This window comes from Aulonocara sp. 'chitande type north' Nkhata Bay, linkage group LG1, assembly GCF_057382095.1.
Source record: "Aulonocara sp. 'chitande type north' Nkhata Bay isolate Kocher_YH1m ecotype deep benthic linkage group LG1, A_spYH_male_GT1.1, whole genome shotgun sequence".
NCBI classification, from domain to species: Eukaryota; Metazoa; Chordata; class Actinopteri; order Cichliformes; family Cichlidae; genus Aulonocara; species Aulonocara sp. 'chitande type north' Nkhata Bay.
In genome coordinates, this window is record NC_141344.1 from 40,908,757 (window position 1) to 40,929,359 (window position 20,603).

Sequence of the window (20,603 nt, forward strand, 5' to 3'; positions counted from 1 at the left end):
GCCACAACTCTGAGTGAAAGCTGACATTTGACTGTGGTGCAGAATTACCAGCAGCATAAATTCCCGTCCTTGCAGCCTAGAACTGCAGCACACTGTCAGCTGCTGCACTCTTACCTCTGACCTTCAACTGGTTGGATGCGCAGGTCGGACAGGGCAACAGTGTAAACTCTTCAGCCTGGTGCATTGAGTAGTCTGTACTGGCCACCACCACCCGATCCCCAGGCCCCCAGCCCGCAGGGTGGTCAGCCAGCTCCAGGATGCTGCTGTTTGACATCATGTCGATGGAAACAGAGGCCTGTGGACGAACTACAGGGTGAGATGGAAAGAGTTAGGCGAAAACATGCAGCAACGCTGACACACCCATAATGTTATGCAATAAATATAGTCCTCACAACAATTGTGTTAGCCAAGTTTGTCAATCATCACAGCAATCAGGAAAAAAGAGAAAACTTTCAGACAACTTGACCTCTGACCTCTAGCCTTGAGGTCGAGGTTACTGAGATTGATTCCTTATGGAGTTACCGCATTCAAAAGAATTTCATAGAACTTGAACTCTGACCTTCAGAATCAGCATACTTTATAAATCCCTGAGGAAATCATGTGGGTTACAGTTGCTCCAACGCAGTAACAGAAACAGACTATTTAGCAATACAATATGTTACAGATCTACAAATTTAAGAAATAACACAATATATACAAATCACTCAATAATAAATATCAAGGACTGACAGAGGTGATTATAGTATTGACGGGAATATTACTGAGTAGAAAAGCGCGTGTGCAGAAAGGGTGCAACTACTGCAGTGTTTACAGTGTGTTAGATGGAGGAGATGTGCAGGTAGAAGGCCACGCGCAGGAATGATCTCACAGTCGCTGAGATTAGAACTAAGCTGAGGTTTCTAGCAGATACACCTGTGGTATCAGTTTCAAAGTCCTGTGGTGCTCCGTTCTCGAGTTATCGCATTCACAAACCTTGGCATCCACACCGCCTCTGCCCGCTCAGCAGGATGATGACAAAACCCCATCGCCTTTAACTGCTAAAAACTGTATATGTGAAGGTGAAGCTGAGGCTCTTATGTAACTGCTTGAATTCTGAAATGCCTCAGAAATACTTCTAGCACTACCAAGTTAATCATCATTCCCTGTCCTCACACTTTGACAATGAAGTGTTCTCACACTGGAGCTCTACAGCTGGGCTCCTGTTAGGAAAGGGATTGGTTATCAGAACCAATTAAAGATTTCACATTATATTGTCACCTGGCAATTAATTCACAATACATCTGAGGGGACCTCAACGAGTAACACAATGCCATGAGCAGAGTAACAAATTACTCTCTACACAGAGTCAGGGCCTATTTCCTGATGAACAAACTAACTAGAGACTGCAGCGTGTTGTGCGCTCTGCTGAGAAGGTGATTGGCTGCAGACTCCCATCTCTGCAGGACCTGTACACCTCCAGGACACTGGGGCGTGCAGCTCAGATCTTAGCTGGCCCTTCGCACCCTGGACACAGTCTGTTTGACCTGCTCCCCTCAGGCAGGAGGCTCCGGTCCAGTCGCACCAGAACCTCTCGCCATAAGAACAGTTTCTTCCCCTCATGTTGGACTCATGAACAATAACCGTATGACTGTTCCCACCACTAACATGTATATATCTATCTGCTTAGCACTTTTAAATTACATTTTATGTTTATTTAAGTGTTTGTTTAACAGTATGTTTCGCACTAAGTACCGAAGCAATTTCCTAATGTTGTAAACCTGCTCAACATTTGGCAATAAAACTCTTTCTGATTCTGACACTTATGGTCACACATGGACCCTGTATAGACACCTTATAAATGTCCCTGAAGGCTGATGATATGGTTTTACAGACAAGGTCAAACTGATGGTAGAAAGTGTAAATTCAGCAGTAATCTTTTGTCAAATAACTTAAAATGTTGATGGAAGTGAGGCTGTGGTAAGGAGAACAGTGTTTTGATTCACACGCAGCTTTTCCGCTGCCCTCTTCACACACACCGCACAGCTCTCTCCACCAGGACCCGGCTGCTACCTAAACAGGGAAGGAGTGATTGGTGTGATGGCTGACAGCTGTGCCAGTCGGCCTCCTCTGGCACTGCCCCCATGAACATACTGCTCCACCCCTTCCCTGCAGCTGAGCCACAAACCACACGCCGCCACTGGCACACCAGATATGATGGAAGAAGTGACGGAGGTCAAAAATGCTTTTTGCAGCAGGCTGTAAACATGCCTTTCACTGGTGTAAGTTTGGGCATTTTGAAATAGGAGTCTGTGAGGACTAAAACACTTTCTGAACTGCAGACTTTGGACGTTCTGTGTTAGCTTTTCCCGCCCTGCACTTCCCTGCTTGTAATGGGTGAATGGTAAATGGACTGGTTCTAATATTGTGATTTTTAGCTGAGAAACAACTGAGTCTTTAAAGTTATGAAAGCACTTATTAACCAGAATAAATCTTTTCCTGAGATCACATCCTCAGCTCAGAGAAAAGCCAAGCAGACGCTTTCGTAGAATGACAGCTAGCCTACAACTGTAGTTTAATGCGTTGTGGGAGCGTGTTTGCGGGGTAAATCACAGAGTGTATAGAGTGCTTGTAGCCACTGTCAACCTTGACAAAAGACAACACTCGAAAGCCCATCTCTATATAACAAAAATATAGGGACAAGTCCAGACAAAGGACTGTAAATCTCTGCACAGATGGAGCTCCATGCATTCCAGTCATAGCAGCCCGCCCCCACAGAACATGTTCTCTGAAGCACAACAAGATTGTATGTCTATATAGACTCAGTGGCCACTGTATTCAGCTGCTCATTAACACAAAGATGTGATGAGCCAATCACACGACTGCAACTCAATGTGACATGTAGACGTGGTCAGCAGCCCCGTTGAAGTTCAAATAGACCATCAGACTGGGGATGAAAGGTGATGATGACTTTAAATGTGGCTTGTTTGTTGGTGCCAGATGGGCTGGCTTTCAGAATCTGTTGATCTGCTGGGATTTTCCTGCACAGCGAGTTCTCTTGTTGATAAAGAATGGTCTAAAACAATAAGAATATGCAGTTAGCCACAGTTGTTTTAGTGAAATGAGACATCGCATGAGCGGAACGGCCAGAATGATTCGAGCTGTTAGCAACAGAACTTTAGCTCAAATGACCACTTGTTACAACCAAGGTATGCACAAGGGCTCTAAACATAATATGTTGATGTTCTCTTTACTGACCGCACTCGGTGCTACCCCTGTAAACAAAAAGGGGGAACCGGGGCTACAGCTTGCATGGGTAGCAAAATTGAACAACATAACATTGTGAGTTTAAATTTCTGCTGCCATATTCAGAAGGCATGCTCTGAACGTAGCATAATCCACATGAAAGCAGGCTTATTACAAATTCATAGAGCTGATGGTGGTGTAATGGTATAGGGAATATTTTCTTGGCACACTTTGGACCCCTTAGTACCAAGTGACCATCATCAGTGCCAAAGCCTACCTGGGTATTGTTTCTCACCCTCCCCTTACAACAACAGTATACCCATCTTCTGATTGCTGCTTCCAGAATGATGATGTGTCCTGTCACACAACTTAAATCACCTGAAACTGGTTTCTTGAACATAAACAATTTTAAACTGTATCTTTGTAGCTAGAAGTGTGTCACAAAAATATATAGTTTGTTCAAATCTATTTTGTTGAATCTACAAAAGATGCAAAGGCAATGTAGTCTGGCAGGAATAAAGTATTTCTATACCAACGACGTGATTCCAAAGAGCTATTACCCCAAAAAGTGGCATATCTCAGCCTGGTCTGCAGTGCATCCTTAAAATGAAGGAAAATGAAAAACAAAAGACAAAGCAGGCCGAAAACTACCTACAGATGATCAATACCTGAAATTCGTGTTCTTAAGAAATAAGAAAAGACCTGATGCAGGACCTGCGAGCTATGTCTGGACCATCAGTTTATCAAAGCCTCGTCAGAAATGATGTCAGTGGCTGTCAAGAAGCCATTCTTAAGGAAGGGAAACAGGGCAAAAATGCAGGGGTGTGGTGTACTGTGAGAAGAAGTCTACGAGTGGAAAATATATACTCGTGCTACGCTTAAAGGTATAAACACAATATACACAGTCAAATGATTATACCTAGTTTTCCACAGAGGAAGCGGACCCTGTAGTTGTGACACAGGCCATGAGTCTGGTCTTTGTTGAGACAGACAAAGCCATAGTCCTTGTGTTTCTTGTGGATCACATCTCCCGTCTGGTTGGATGGAATGCCGTCATGGGTTTCAGCCTGGACAGTGGAAACATGAGAGACACGTGGATAAAAAGTGCTATTTTTACATTTTGCGACACACTGTTGGTTTTATTCCAGCTGTCAACTGTCCTCAAGAGGACCGTCTCAAAATGTTGGGCAACATGCTTGCTCACAGCTTGAGAGAAAAAGACAGAGAAATGTCTGGTGACTTGGCAATAGGACATTTTCTTTTATTGGGTGGCTTCTAAACGTGTTTGTTTTCATAAACTACATCTGAAATTTGTCTGCTGGCTGGCTTATGTTATTGGCAAACAGCAGGAATTTCATTTTTGGAACTCTAACCTCATTCATTTTCAAACAGCTGTCACAGAAAGAATAGCATGCACCTTACTTAATTATTTTAGCCTACTGATAAGGTACTGGGGCCCAACAGCAATGCTGGGGAAAGTGGTGCAGCAGCATGGAACAACACAGCGGAAAGGCCAGCGTAGCACAAACTGCCAACTCTCCTTGTTTTCATATGCGGTTTCAGTTATTTAATGATAATCTATAAATTTATGTGGTAACCTTTGCTTGACCGTTTCAATTGCTGTAAATCCCTGCTTCTGATTAAACTTTCCAACAGGGGCAATAATAAAACTGTGACCTCTTAAACTCAGCAAACTGTGCTGTGACCACTAAAGCGAGAGGAAAGTATAGACATTTAGCATCTGGCACTGAGCCTCTTCACATACCTTCGGGATGTGTCAGATAATCCAAAACAAATTTGACCCAAATTACACAACATACTGGAAGAACACCAGTTGGCTGCTAGAACTAGAGATCCTGCTGTTTTAGAATGAGAACGGCAAACTTAGGACTGTCACGGTTCTGGGTCATGTTGACCCAGCTTTCTGTTTTTCATGCTTTGGTGTTTTTCTAGATTATGATTTATGATTTGATTTATCAGTGATACTGTTTTGATTATGATGATTATTTAGTAGACTTTGGTCAGTGTCAAGTCTGTCTCTCTCTGTCTAGTCCGTGTCTTAGTAAAGTGTGTTTTGTTTCCTGTTTTACTTTGAAGGTTCTTGTTCCTGTCTGATGTCAGTGTTCCGGCTTTGCCCTCCCTGTCTCGTTAGGTCTTATTTCTCCCAGCTGTGTCCCCCTTCTGTCTCTAATTCCTTGATGACTCCCTCAGTGTATTTAAGCCCAGTGTGTCTTTGTGTCAGCGTTGTGTCGTTAACGGCTGTTCACCCTCACTTGCTGTGTGTTGATTTCCAGTCCTGCATCTCAGTTTAGAGTTTTGTTTGCTTTTGTGAGTTTTATTTTATGTTGAAGTTTTGTTCCAGCAATAAAGCTGCATTTTCAGTTGAAACCTCGTTTCCTAAGAGTCCTGCATTTTGGGTCCACCACTCCTGCCTGCCACACAGCCGACCATGACACAGACGTTGTCATTTTTTCCGTGAACCTGTTCAGAGGCACGCGGGCTCTCTAAATCTTCATCATTTAAAGCCCCTCATAAGAAAGAAAGCCAGAAAACCTAAAACTAATTTTTTTTTTTTTAAGTTCAGTTCAGCAAAGGAACAAAAGAGACATAAGGGAACTGGTAGTATGGTTGTTGGAATCAGCATGCCAGAACTGCAGGCCTGGCATCACATGGAAAGCTAACAGCTGGCTGTGACATGTCCCAGCAGTACACTCATGTTGCAGCCATGTTTGACTGAGGACAGATCTGTTCGTCCAACTGACCAAAGACAACTGCTCACAGGAGCAGCCTCAGCTGACCCCAGTGTAGTGACTCTTCACTGAGACACTTTTAACCTGACTTTAGCATTGCTACAAGGTTTTTGGGCTATCCTCCAGGGGGCAATTTACTAGCATGGTTTTATTTTAGTCACAAAATCAGGCTTCATCTGTTATTGAAATGAAACTTGCCATTATATTTGAAAGGTTACAGTTTGTGGCACATCCAGTGAGGAGGTTGATTTCCTTTTGCAGTGTTTTAAGTGTAACAGAGTTATTTTTATGTCTTACTTTGATCTAGTATTAGAGAAAGATTTTATTTTAAATTTCCCTTGTTTTATCCATAGAGTCCAAAGTTTTCTTTGGACAATAAAGACTTAAACCTTAAAAAGAAAACCCCTGGGCTTGGGGGGCTAATGATGTAGGTCAGAGTCAGAGAGACTTTATTTATCCCCAAGGGGAAATTAAGATAGATACCTAGACCGTACATGCAATACACAAACATCACATTACATAACATGGAAAAGTCACATGACATGCAGGTTAAGGATACATGAAAAGATCAGCAAGCAGCAGTATGGCTCCAGGCCACTACTACTACTACTAGATGTTTACTTTGAGAGTGCTGATGCAGAAGTGTAGAGAAGGTCAGAAGGAGTTAAAGCAGTTGCACTGTGTCTTGTGGATCGAGAGAAAGCATATGGTATTGTGCTCAGAGAGAAACTTTTGTACTGCATAAGGGAGTCAGAAGTGGCACAAAAGTATGTGAGGGTGGTGCAGGACAGTGAGACACTTTTAAGGCGTGCAAAAGAAGTGACAGATGACTTCAAGGTGAGGAGGGGATCATATCAGGAATCAGCTGCGATCTCCTTCCTGTTTGCAATACTGATGGAGAGGCTGACAGATGAGGTCAGGCTGGAGTCTCCGTAGGTTGCGGTGTTTGCAGATGATATTGTGATGTGTAATGAGACTAGGGAGCAAGTGGAGAGGTTGAGATATGCTGTAGGGAGAAGAGGAATGAAACTCAGCCGAAGCGAGACAGATACATGCGTGTGAATGAGAGTGAGGTGTAACAGTGGAAAAGCAAGGGGTAAGAGGTAGCGAAGGTAGATGAGTTTAAATACATGCCATCCAAAAGGTGGAGTGGGTCGAGATGAGTGTCAGGGGTGATTTGTGACAGAGGGATAGCAGCAAGAGTGAAAGATGGTATCCTTGCTATGATGTCTGGTTTGGAGACAGTAGTACTGACAAAAAGACTGGAGGCTGAGCTGGTGGTGGCAGACTTGAATTTGCAAACAATTCCTTTGAGAATGACCAGGATCGACAAGATTAAAAGCAGCAGCTCAAATTGAGCGGTTTGGAGACAAAGTTAGAGACACGACTGTGATGGTTTGGACTTGTGCAGTGGGACAGTGGATATAATGGGCAAAGGACATTGATGATGGAGCTGCCAGGCAGCGAGAAAAGAGGAACACTTCCGAGAAGTTTAATCGATGTAGTGAAGGAGGAGATGAAGAGGGTCGGCATGACAGAGGAGAATGCCAGCGATTGGATAAGACAGAGGCAGATGATATGCTGTGGTGTCGCCTAAAGGGAGAAGCTAAAAGAAGATCAAGATATGGTACAAGATAATGTCAGGGTTACTGTAAATCATCTAAAGCGTAGTACAAGCTGACAGTGAACCTGTATATAAGCAGAATTACTTCTATTGAAGAAAATTGACTGTTCAGTGACAGATCTAAGCTTGTGACCTTGTAAACGTGAAAGAGGAAGATGGTTACAAAGAGATGCATAAAATGCCTTTTCAGTCAGTGATGATCTAGTATTATTGGTGAATTATATCAACAGCAAGCTGACTGTATAAAATGTATGAAGGTCGCACAGAGATTTCTACACTTCTTAGGGAATTCAGAAACTGCAGAATAGGACAGCACATTTCTTTGTTTCATTTTGTTTCCTGGGGCCAGCTCTTTGCTCCGATTTTAGAGCCATGAGCAATGCAATTAAAGACCATCCCTAGTTCAAACTAAAAGGCTAAACAAATCACAAACTATTACCAGACAACTAAATAAAAGCTGCTTTGTGATAGCTCAGCCTCCTGTTTGTTTTATGGTTTTATGGTGATTTACACCACTCACCACTATGATTAACAGTTGTTTTTTTAACAATACTCGTGATCACAATGGGCAAACATACATTAATATTAAAAATCTAAGCACATTCAATTAAATTAAAGGAAGAACAGCAACTCAGAAACAAAGTGGTAGGACCCATAAACTCACAGAGTGGAGTCAGCGGATGCTGAGGTGCATGGTGCACAGAGGTCACCAACTTTCTGCAGAGTCAGTCCCTACAGACATCCAAACGTAGATCCAATGAAAGAAACTCTAAACGATTTAGCGTAACAAGACATTTTGGACAGTTTTTTCTCTCCCAAATTTGTGGGAACAGCTTTAGGGATGGCCTCTTCCTGTTCCAACATGACCGGACACCAGTGCACAAAGCAAGGTCCATGGATGAGTGAGTTTGGTGTGGAAGAACGTGACTGGCCTGCACAAAGTTCTGACCTCAGCCCAGAAAGTTGATTGTCTTCACGTGGCCATTAAAACAACACCACATCCAGATGAACAGAATCTGATTTGAGGATATGTTTACCTGATGAGCATGAATCAAGACCTTTGGGATGAATTAGAACGGTGACTGTGAGCCAGGCCAACGTCAGTCTGACCTCACAAATGCACTTTTGGAAGAATGATCGAAAATTCTCCAACACTCACAGACCTTGTGGAAAGCCTCGCAGAAGAGTTGAAGCTATTAAAGATTAATGTGCAGATATAATGGTTAACTCTATGGGTTAAGACTAGGATGTTACTCAAGTATGCATGTGAAGTCAGACCAGTGATTTACAATACTAACCACATAATATGCCTTAATATGATTGGTGTGACTGGTGCACAGCTGGGGGTTATATTTCTTGCTGAAGTGAAATTTGCATTAATAAATAATATCTACACAATAAATGTAAGAAAAACAGCTGCGTGAGGGTATAATACAAAAATATGTTTGGGATCTTCTGCCTGACAGGTGTGTTCACCTGTCACAGAATAGAGAGTTATTATACGGCTTTATATCAACAGTAGGAATGATTTCCAGATGGATTCTCTACGGCAGCACGGTTGAAGGAGCTGGTATGCTTTAGAAGTGTGGAGCAGTTTGTTCAGTGACTCGAAGGAATCAAACCTTCCAAAAAGTTCAGCTTTTGTGAGTGCCTTTCTGAATCATGGCCAACCCACTGAGCTGACCACAGGTGGACTCCAATCAGTTTGCAGACATCTGACAGATGATCAGATGGCTGCAACAGATCACCAGTGGAAGCTGGACGCAATACTTATGCACGTGTTGTATTTCAATTTTTTATTATGTCACATATGTAGAATTTTGACATGAAATATTAATTCCATCCACTTTGGAGGTTGTAACGTGACAAAATGTGGAACGAGTGAATACTTTTTGGATGCACTGCAGTAAAGTTCAGCAAGTTAACATTAACGCACACATCCAAGCATAGATGCAAGGATGGAGTCATTAACACATTAATAGTGAGAACTTTTAATTAGGGACAGTAGTAATATTTTAAATTGAACTTTTAGGAACCAACGTTGGATCGTGAAATACACACTGAATTTATTTCTTAGTATTTTCTGTGAAAGATAAACTCATTTCATTTAGATTCCTCTTTTTCTTGAGCGTATTGATGCTTAATTGCATTGTCTTACTCCTAATGAAAGTGTCACTTATTGTAAGTTAGGTTGTGTTGTTCTCTAAGAATATCTTTACCTGAATGTCCAGCGGGCTGCTACATAGGCGGTCTGGATAGGCTTTATGCAGATCAGACAATTTCTCCCAGTCTCCAGATCCCCTTTCATCATCCCTGTCAAACCAGTTTGACCATTCTGCCTCTGTAGACACAAAGAAACACAAACACACACTTCTATATTGGTGGGAAGATGATGTGGGGATGACATCACCAATCAATTACAGCTCGGACAGAATACCCGGTGCCCAAATGAAATACTGGAGAGCTGAGCTGACATAACGACATACTGATTGATTGATAATACTTTACTGATCCTGAAGGAAACTGGGTTAAGGCTGCTGGCAACCAGCGCCATCTTACCCTTCCGAACATACATACATTACACAAACATCACATAGGGAAGACGGGTCGGAGAGGTAGAACAATGGAAATACACAATATGAGGAAAGACGGGGAGAAAAAAGGACTCCACCCAGACTGATATCAGATCAGCTCATATGATTAAGAAAATAAATGGTGTAGCTCGGGTGTTAGAACAGGTCACCTACTGATCAGGAGGTTGGTGGTTCGATTCCTGGCTGCTCTGTTCTGCGTACCAAATATCCTCGGGCACAATACTAACCGCATGTTGCTCTCTGGTGCATTCAGTGGTGTGTGAATGCTAAAAATATTTTCTGTTTTAAGTCAACACAAAGCGTTGTGGGGATCCCCAGGATTTCTCTGGCAACAGCTGAAGAATGACCATATTCTGCAGGTGCTGCTGTGCAGCGTGCTGACTAGTGTCCTCGCTGAACTCTATTACAACCTTTCACCATTTAATCTTTGCCTCAGCCTTCACTTACTTTCTCTTCTTCATGTCCAGAGTTATCCTACAGACTACTATCTGATGCTGACTAACTACATTGTTGCCTGGCAGCAGCTTGCAGTCTCCTGTCTCTTTGAGATTGCACCTTCTGTCCACCTGTATGCACCGTTAGCCACTCTTATAGGTCATCCTATGTTCCTCCCTCTTCTTAAAGTATGTTTTCAACAAAGCCATTTCTATCCTTTTTGAAAAAATTGCTGCCATCTGTCCATCTGCATGTCTCTTTTTAACCCACCCATGAGAACCACGAGTCAGCTCAGATAAATGAGGAGGGTTGCGTCAGGAAGGGCATCAGGCGTAAAATCTTGGGAAAATTAAACAAGGTGATCATAAAGAACGAGATTTCCAAACTGAACAGACTCTTGAAATGATTAAGTGCTTTGGGCAAGTTTGTGTCAGAGGAAAGACCTTTGATTCCAGATCAGACACCCTGATGGTCTTGTGTGAACTGAAGGGAACCTGATCTGGTGTAAGTCTTCTTTCTGAGGTGCATCTTTGTGAGGAAGCAGAGCTCTGGCCCTTATTTTTTTTATAAGAAACTCCTCTGCCACTCCTGATGAAGACTTTAATAAACGGCTGAAAGAGCTAAATGAAGGACTATGGACGGCCCTGAAGCTCTGCTGACTACCACTCAACTACCTACTAACGCTACCTATTTAGCACACCAATATATTGCCGATGTATATCCTCTGTGTGGGTAGTGGTAGGTGTTTGCATATTGGGAAGCGATTGTTTCTCTGTTTCTTAGTACTACCCACACAGATTTAATGTAGCTTTTTCCTGAGCAAGACCTCGGGATGATGTCGCACACCTCTGTTTCACCAACGCCTTTTCTCTGTCTGCACGATCTGACTGGAGAGACATTATGTAGCACAAACATTGTTTTCCCACTGAAAAGATGTAGCACTGACGAGGCATTAACATAGCTTATTGACACAGCAAATATAGTCTATGTCAGCAATACGTTGCTGCACTTTGTTTGATTGAACACAGTTTACTGACTATATTCCTCTGTAACACCAATGTTGCAGCGACAGAGGTTGGAGTCGAGATACTGAGTCTATACTCCAAGCAGGGGGGGATGGGCTGTTTATTTGTATATTTGTCCCTACAAAATACTTTTGACAGCAGAAAATGTTACTGCCTGTTGGTGAGGTGAGCAGCTAATTAGCAAAGCAACCAGACTGTAAGCTGATAGTAGCTAACACAGCCTGGCCTGGAAGATGGACAGCAATCAAGCAATGCTCAGAGTATCGTGGGGATGCCAGGATTTGTCTGGGTGTGTTTATTGTATCTCACCACACTGCACAGATACCTACAAAGAACACCAGGTTCTACTTGGAATTTAATATTTCCCTGTAATAATATTGTTACATGTTCTGCCTTGTCGTTGCACTAAGCTGTAGTGTGAATCTTAAACACAGAAGTCCTTCAGATATGAAGTAGTTTTTTATTATAGCACAATGTGTCATTGCAACACTTGTGCAGGACATTTACTGGTCAGAAGCTGCCACAACTACCTCTGTGTGTCTGCAGTGCAACAATAGTACCCAGTGTCAATAACATGAGCCAGTCTGCCTGAAACAAAAGCATGAAGATTTTGCTTGTGTTAGCTATGTTGCACCCCGGCAGCCTGTAACAATATAACAGTTTGATGGAAAATGTTTCTATGTTTTAAAAAACATGGAGCATAGAGACTTTCTTTCATTCTAGAGTAGCCATGTGGCTACAGCCAAGATAACTGCTAAGATGTAGCACAGCCCCACAGCATGTAACAGCTGATAACTAGAACTTTCCAGGAGGACAGTGTGGTGATCACAGGAGTGTAGTAAAGTGATGTTTTTCCTTCTCTTAACTGCTAACAAATGTAACGTGTTGCTGGCTTCATGACCTCAGCTACTTCTACATCTTGCTCTGTTCTGTGAATGCTTCCATTTCGGTCACATGTGGGAATTCTTCCATTTTACAGCAGTTTCTGATGTCTTCAGTGTCCACGTGGCTTATGTTATGTTCCCAAAATCTATAATGTGTAATTCGTTTAAACGTTCAAATTACACATAACCAGGCTAAGCTAGCGATCGTACAATTAGTAAGTAGTAATGAACAATGGTTTGTTTTTTTGTTTTTTTACATACAGTGACTTGCAAAAGTATTCGGCCCCCTTGAACTTTCCCACATTTTGTCACATTACAGCCACAAACATGAATCAATGTTATTGGAATTCCAGGTGAAAGACCAACACAAAGTGGTGCACACGTGAGAAGTGGAACAAAATCACACATGATTCCAAACATTTGTTACAAATAAATAACTGCAAAGTGGGGTGTTTGTAATTATTCAGCCCCCTTTAGTCTGAGTGCAGTCAGTTGCACATAGACGTTGCCTGATGGGTGCTAATGACTAAATAGAGTGCACCTGTGTGTGATCTAATGTCAGTACAAATACAGCTGCTCTGTGACGCCTCAGAGGTTGTCTAAGAGAATATTGGGAGCAACAACACCATGAAGTTTTTGCACATGTTTTTTGCACATGTCGAGGAGCGTGTCAGGCTACATTTCACTGTGTGTTATACTTGTATAACTATGCATGTGACAAATAAAGAACCTTGAACCTTGAACACAGCAGACAAGTCAGGGATAAAGTTACTGAGAAATTTAAAGCAGGCTTAGGCTACAAAAAGATTTCCCAAGCCTCAAACATCGCACGGAGCACTGTTCAAGCCATCATTCAGAAATGGAAGGAGTATGGCACAACTGTAAACCTACCAAGACAAGGCCGTCCACCTAAACTCACAGGCCGAACAAGGAGAGCGCTGATCAGAAATGCAGCCAAGAGGCCCATGGTGACTCTGGACGAGCTGCAGAGATCTACAGCTCAGGTGGGGGAATCTGTCCATAGGACAACTATTAGGCCAACGTTGTGCAGTGCACGACTGCACAACGTTGGCCTTTATGGAAGAGCGGCAAGAAGAAAGCCATTGTTAACAGGAAACCATAAGAAGTCCTGTTTGCAGTTTGCCACAAGCCATGTGGGGACACAGCAAACATGTGGAAGAAGCTGCTCTGGTCAGATGAGACCAAAATGCAAAACGCTATGTGTGGAAAACTAACACTGCACATCACTCTGAACCATCCCCACTGTCAGATATGGTGGTGGCAGCATCATGCTCTGGGGGGGGGGCTTCTCTTCAGCAGGGACAGGGAAGCTGGTCAGAGTTGATGGGAAGATGGATGGAGCCAAATACAGGGCAGTCTTGGAAGAAAACCTCTTGGAGTCTGCAAAAGACTTGAGACTGGGGCGACCCTAAACATGAAGCCAGGGCAACGATGGGACGGTTTAAAACAAAACATATCCATGTGTTAGACTGGCCCAGTCAAAGTCCAGATCTAAATCCAATCGAGAATCTGTGGCAAGATCTGAAAACTGCTGTTCACAAACGCTGTCCATCTAATCTGACTGAGCTGGAGCTGTTTCAAAGAAGAATGGGCAAAGATTCAGTCTGTAGATGTGCAAAGCTGGTAGAGACAAACCCTTAAAGACTGGCAGCTGGAACTGCAGCAAAAGGTGGTTCTACAAAGTATTGACTCAGGGCGCTGAATAATTACACACACCCCACTTTGCAGTTATTTATTTGTAAAAAATGTTTGGAATCATGTGTGATTTTGTTCCACTTCTCACGTGTGCACCACTTTGTGTTGGTCCTTCACGTGCAATTACAATAACATTGATTCATGTTTGTGGCTGTAATGTGACAAAATGTGGGAAAGTTCAAGGGGGCTGAATACTTTTGCAAGCCACTGTATGTAAAAAAACAAAAAAACAAACCATTGTTCATTACTTAGTTAGCTTAGTATGCTTAGTTGGTAATAATGGGAACTGTTTGGGCTACCCTTGTGGGTGACTGTAACAAAGGTTTGTGGTCACTAGTGCAAGTTTTGGGAGATATATATGTATATGGTATAACTAGCAAGGTAAAGAGCACTGGAAACAGGCTCTTTAAGGGAAAAGGCTCTGTTCATATTAGTGCACCAGTAAAACCTGTTGCTTTGGCTGCCCCTATTCTTTGGGTACCATTGTGGTTAAATCCAAATGACTTCTGCTGCATTTATTTTGGATGGCAGTGTGTCCCTGATAAAAACTAAGTGGTGTTTAACATCTTGAGAGACACTGAGGCGCTGCATACTTTTGTCTGTGTATCTGCTCTCCCATTCTTTTCAGAAAGAAACACTGGTGTGGCTATGTGTCCGCAGAGTTACCTTGGACCCACTGGCTGCTGGCGGTGACGGTGAAATGCTCCCCAAAACTTGACTGAAAAACTTGAGCGCTCCGGGCCTCTGAAGACGCCTTAGTCCCTGTTACAACAAATGCTGTTAGTGCCGTAACATAAAACTTGCTGGGTTTCCTGGATGAAAAATGCTTTGATCATGTCATATCCCATTAAAATCATGCTAGTGGCAGGGTTAGGTTTTTAAAAAAAAAAAAAAAATTCCTACCTTGATAGACAGCAGTGTCCTCCACAACAGAAGACACATCACCTTTTGTCACTATAAAGGTCCAGGGATGCCTGTAGATAACAAAAAAAAAAGCATATGAAGAAAGAAGCCAGAAAATGGTAGCAAATCAGACAGATGAAAGCAGTAGAACGAGGGCAGAGAGTGGAATGAAAAAATGTACAGAAGGCACAGAAAGAACAGAAGCGAGAGATGAAATGAATAAGAAATGAAGCTGAGCCAGAAGCAAAACTGTCTGGACTAAGAACTGCCAATAATGATTGTTCTTTTCACAGGTTCAGCGTGTGCCATGTTGCAGAACCCAAAGTTTTCAAATCTTGTTTCAAGATTCAACAAGACCAATAAAATAATGCTGTCATTGTGCTGACAGCTCAACTCAACTGTGAATGCAACTGCGTTTGCATTCACAGGATGAGGTTCTCTCAGAAGTAGTGACAGCAAGGGAATGACTTCTGAAACTAAAACATGTTGATCTCTCTCTTGTAACTACAGGACATTAATAAAGAACCCAATCATGGTCCAGTCTGCTTCCCTTAAGCACAGTGACCTCTTTCTGAGAAGAATTAAATACAATTGTATTTATATAGCAGCAAATCACAACAACAGTCGCCTTGAGGAGTTTTATACTGTAAGGTAAAGACCCCACAATAATACATACAGAGAAAACCCCAACAGTCAGATGACCCCCTATGAGCAAGCACTTTGGTGACAGTGAGAAAGAAAAACTCCTTTTTAACAGGAAGAAACTTCCAGCAGAACCAGGCTCAGGGAGGGGCGGGGCCATCTGCTGTGATTGGTTGGGGGTGAGGGGATGGAAACAAGACAAAAGACAGGCTGTAGAAGAGAGCTAGAAAATAATTATAACTCATAATTAAATGTAGAGTGGTGTATAAACAGTTGGTGAGTGAAAAAAGGTTAAGAGCTGGTTTAACAGAAGGGGGCCTGAAAGCTGGAGGCTCTGCCTCCTATTTTAAAATACTCTAGAAACAACAAGTAAGCCTGCAGTACGAGAGCGAAGTGCTCTATTGGGGTCATATGGTACTACAAGGTCATTAAGATAAGATGGGGCCTTATTATTTAAGACCTTGTATGTGAGGAGCAGGATTTTGAATTTGTTTCTGGATTTAACAGGAAGCCAATGAAGGGAAGCCAAAACAGGAGCAATCTGCTCTCTTTCTAGTCCCTGTCAGGACTCTTGCTGCAGCATTTTGGATTAGCTGAAGGAGTTTTTTGGACATCCTGATAATAATGAATCACAGTCGTCCAGCCTGGAATAAATCCACAAGATATGATGTTGAGACAGGATTTTAGAGATTTTAGAATTTGTTCAATATGCACATTGAAGGACATGTCCCGGTCAAAACTGACTCCAAGATCCCTCATGGTGTCATTGCAGGCCAAGGTTTTTCTATCCAGAGTAAGTATCTGGTTAGATACCATGTTTTTAAGATTTTCATAGTCGAGTATAATAACCTACAATAACCAGTTTTATCTGAATTTAGAAGCAGAAAATTAGAGGTTATCCAGGGCTTTATGTCTTTAAGACATTCCTGCAGTTTAACTAATTAGTGTTTTAATGACTTCATGGATCGATAAAAGTGGGTATCATCTGCATAGCAGTGTAAATGTATGCTATGTCTTCTAATGATGCTGCCTAAGGGAAGCATGTATAATGTAAACAGAATTGGTCCTAGCACTGAACCCTGTGGAACTCCATAATTAACCTCAGTGTGTGAAGAGGACTCTCCATTTACATGCACGAATTGGAGTCTATTAGATAGATATGATACAAACCACTGCAGCACAGTACCTGTAATACCTACAGCATGTTCTAATCGCTCTAATAGGATATTATGGTCGACAGTATCGAACGCTGCACTGAGGTCTAGCAGGACAAGCACAGAGATGAGTCCACTGTCAGAGGCCATAAGAAGATCATTTGTAACCTTCACTAAAGCTGTTTCTGTGCTGTGATGAGCTCTGAAACCTGACTGAAACTCTTCAATAAGCCTCTGCAGATGATCTGTTAGCTGTTTGACAACTACTCTTTCAAGGATGTTTGATATAAAGGAAGGTTGGAGATTGGCCTATAATTAGCTAAGACTGCTGGGTCTAGAGATGCTTTTTGAGTAAAGGTTTAACTACAGCTAGCTTGAAGGCCTGTGGTACATAGCCGATTATTAGAGATAGGTTGATCATATTTAAGATCGAAGAATTAATTAATGGCAGGACTTCTTTGAGCAGTTTTGTAGGAATGGGGTCTAAAAGACACGTTGATGGTTTGGAGGAAGTAATTATTGAAGTTAACTCAGAAAGATCAATTGGAAAAAAGACTAAATAAATATCAATAATATTGAAAGCAGCTGTACGTAATGTTCCATTTGTTAGATAGTTATGAGCAATTTTTTCTCTAACAGTTAAAATTGTATTTGGGAAGAAAAGCATGAAGTCATTACTAGTGAGCGTTAAAAGAATGGTTGGGTAAACAGAGCTCCGACAGTTTGTGGGGCTACAATGCTGAAGAGAAATCTAGGGTTGTCTTTATTTTCTTCAATCATTGATGAATAAGAAGGTGACACTTTTTTAGATGGTTTATACTCTTGAGGTCCTATAAGTTGGGAGGTGGGGCAGGACCCAAAGTTTCCCAGTAGGAGATTGTCCAAAGCACCACACTGCCTTCGCTGGTTTGCCTTCTATCCATAGTGCATCCTGACGCTGGGTGTTCCCTAGGTAAGTGATACTCATGCACCCGGTCCACTTCTGATGCTCGCTTGCAAATTGTTGGTGTTTTCAGTGGTGGACAGAGGTGAGCATGGGCACTCTGTCTCGTCTGCAGCTATGTAATGCCATATCAAACAAACTGTGCATTCTGACACCTTTCACCAAGAACCAGCATGAACTTTTTCAGCAATTTGAGCTGTAATAGCTCATCTGTTGGATATGACTACACTGACCCTCACTCTTGGCCTCACTCCATCTATGACGCTGTTGCTGGTTCACCACTGCTCCATTAAGGACCAATTTTGATAGATACTGACCACTGCAGACCAAGAACAGCCCACAAAAACTGGGGTGTCTTAGCATGGAGAGTGAGATGTTTGGACTCTAATGCAGCAAAGATAGCATTGTCACTCATTCTGGGTAAACACTGTTTATTTATTTAACCATTTGAAATCATGTACTTTTTCTCCCAGGATCCTTCTACTTGACTTGAACAGAATGATTTATATAATAAAAACAGTTATCATATGGTGATGAACTGCTGTGGGCAATCCCAACAAACAAAAACACAATGACTTCCTACCTCACCCCATACAAGCTGAGGCCAATTGATGTTTATTTTTGTATTTCTTCACTTTCCAAATAATCAAACTAGCAGTTGCTCGTTGCACTTCTCACCAAGCTTTTTGCTGCTGGTCTTTTAGCACATTCCAGCTTTGTGCAGATCTACAGTCTCACCCCTGACATCCTTTGACAGCTCTTTGGTCTTGCCCATAGTGATGTAGAGGTTGAAATAGAAGAAACTGATTTTGTGGATGGTGGTACAGTTGAGATCAGGAGTATCTGTAATTGATTAACTGTAATCTGTGATAGGCAGCCAACCTGTGAGAGCCTAAGGTTTGGCTGGGTTGTAGGGGATCAAATATTTATTTTTCCCACTGACATACAAAAGTTATGAATTGATTTGCATTTTTCTGGATTTCTTGCTGATATTCTGTCTCAATGAAACTACAATAGAAAATTCCTGTTTCATTCTGTGGAAGTGAGCAAACTTACAAACTCTGCAGGGCATTTGGGTAATTATTGTTCCTTTGTTAGTATGTCTAAAGAGCTTTGACTGAGAACCTTCACAGACATTTGTTAGTATGGTTGAACCATTTGTTTGGTGCAGTTTTTATACATATAAAATGAGTCTATTTTAAAAATATCAAATTACTTTGGATAAATTAAAAGTGGACATTTTTAAGAAAACGATTGGGTTGGTATCTACACCTTAAAGCTCATCTGTACATGCTGATTTACTTAAATTGATTTTTATGGAGCAAATAAGCATTGTGTTGCTGTATTTCTGCATGCTGCCACAAGTACTGCTGTGACAGCTGCAGTAAAGATATGCAAATGACATAACTGAAAATGTATTGCAGAGTCTCATAAATTCCAGCTTATTAAAATGTCTCTGGGTGCACCACAAATTACACAGCCTCTCTCTCCTGATGACACCAGTGTCTGCCTGTTTGGCAATAGTGTAAGGAGAGCTGGCGACAAGAGTCGTTAGGCAGGAATCCCTCTGTCGCCTCAACACTGCTCCGATCGTCCTCCACAGCATCTACAACTGTGGAAGAAAGTGCAAATTGGCAAAGGAATGTTAACTTGTGTCTCTGTCCTCAAGTCATTTATAAAACCCTCTCAGTGTTTCCCGGCTCTCATCTGCAGCATTCATTTTCATAATGCTGCGCGGCTCAGGGGCTAACCACAGGGCCTGCACTGCCAACATTAACCAACATCTCCTCTCAGCCCACAACAAGGCAGCTGACATTACAACTAACAAACACGGTGCAAAGCACAATCGCACAGGCCTGTATTTTACCATGCAAAGTCACCTTTCTTTTCTTTTTCTCAAAAACAGAAGAGCACAGTAGTGTTGTTTGAAAAAGGTCTCAGTTTACAAGTATGAACACTAATGTTAGAAAATCGGAGACCTCAGCAGTCGTTTGGTCGTGATTCATGATTCAGTTTCCATTTCCCATGCATGATACACACTGACACAGTGAGTGCAGCATAACTTCACACAGTGCTCTTAGCTTCCACAGCTTCCATAATATGTAAATGTGTGTCTTTTAATCAGCACACGTATGCACATTTAGTCTTTGTAGTAGGTATGTCAAGCCCACTTTACCTGAATGACAACAGTGATGCTGTGTACAGGAAGGAGATGAGCAGACACGCCTTTCTGAGGACACTCAGATCCTTTAATGTGTCCAGCATCATGTTGGAGATCTTCTACCAAGTAAGTGCTGTTTACTCTGCTGTTGTCTGCTGGGGGGCAGCTTCAGTGCCAGAGATGCCGCAGGATCAAAAAACTAATCCACAAGGCTGGAAGCATCAGTGGTCAGAATTTACAGGCATTTGTCAGTGAGGGTCAGGGGTCACTGAACAAACGCCTTTTCTATCACGGACAACACACCCACTCCACTCCACACTACTGAATAAGCACAGGTCCTTCTCCTCAGACTAATCCAACCATAAAGACCGCTTCACTCTTACCGTTCTCGTTAAAGCTATATAACAACTCTTCATTCTTTCACAGGTGAACACACCTTTCAGGCAGAAGATCCCAAACATGTCTGATGTTTATAGTCTACATATTATTTATTACTGCCATTTGCACTTCTCTCTTGAACACTGCAAGTCTTACTTTTACTGTTTTTAAC

The 20,603-nt window shown here is 42.1% G+C and overlaps 1 protein-coding gene across 2 annotated transcripts in view; it reads right to left on the minus strand.

Annotated features, from left to right (window-relative positions):
- cemip (cell migration inducing hyaluronidase 1) overlaps positions 1–20,603 on the minus strand; it is a 155,115-nt gene that overhangs the window by 61,681 nt on the left and 72,831 nt on the right. For both annotated transcript variants that reach the window (XM_086296398.1, XM_086296405.1), the window contains exons 7-11: positions 15,154–15,224; positions 14,917–15,012; positions 9,816–9,937; positions 4,142–4,289; positions 115–306 (exon numbers count right to left, since the gene is read on the minus strand). In XM_086296398.1, coding sequence (XP_086152524.1) covers positions 115–306; positions 4,142–4,289; positions 9,816–9,937; positions 14,917–15,012; positions 15,154–15,224 — 629 coding nt within the window. The remainder of the gene's footprint in view (positions 1–114; positions 307–4,141; positions 4,290–9,815; positions 9,938–14,916; positions 15,013–15,153; positions 15,225–20,603) is intronic.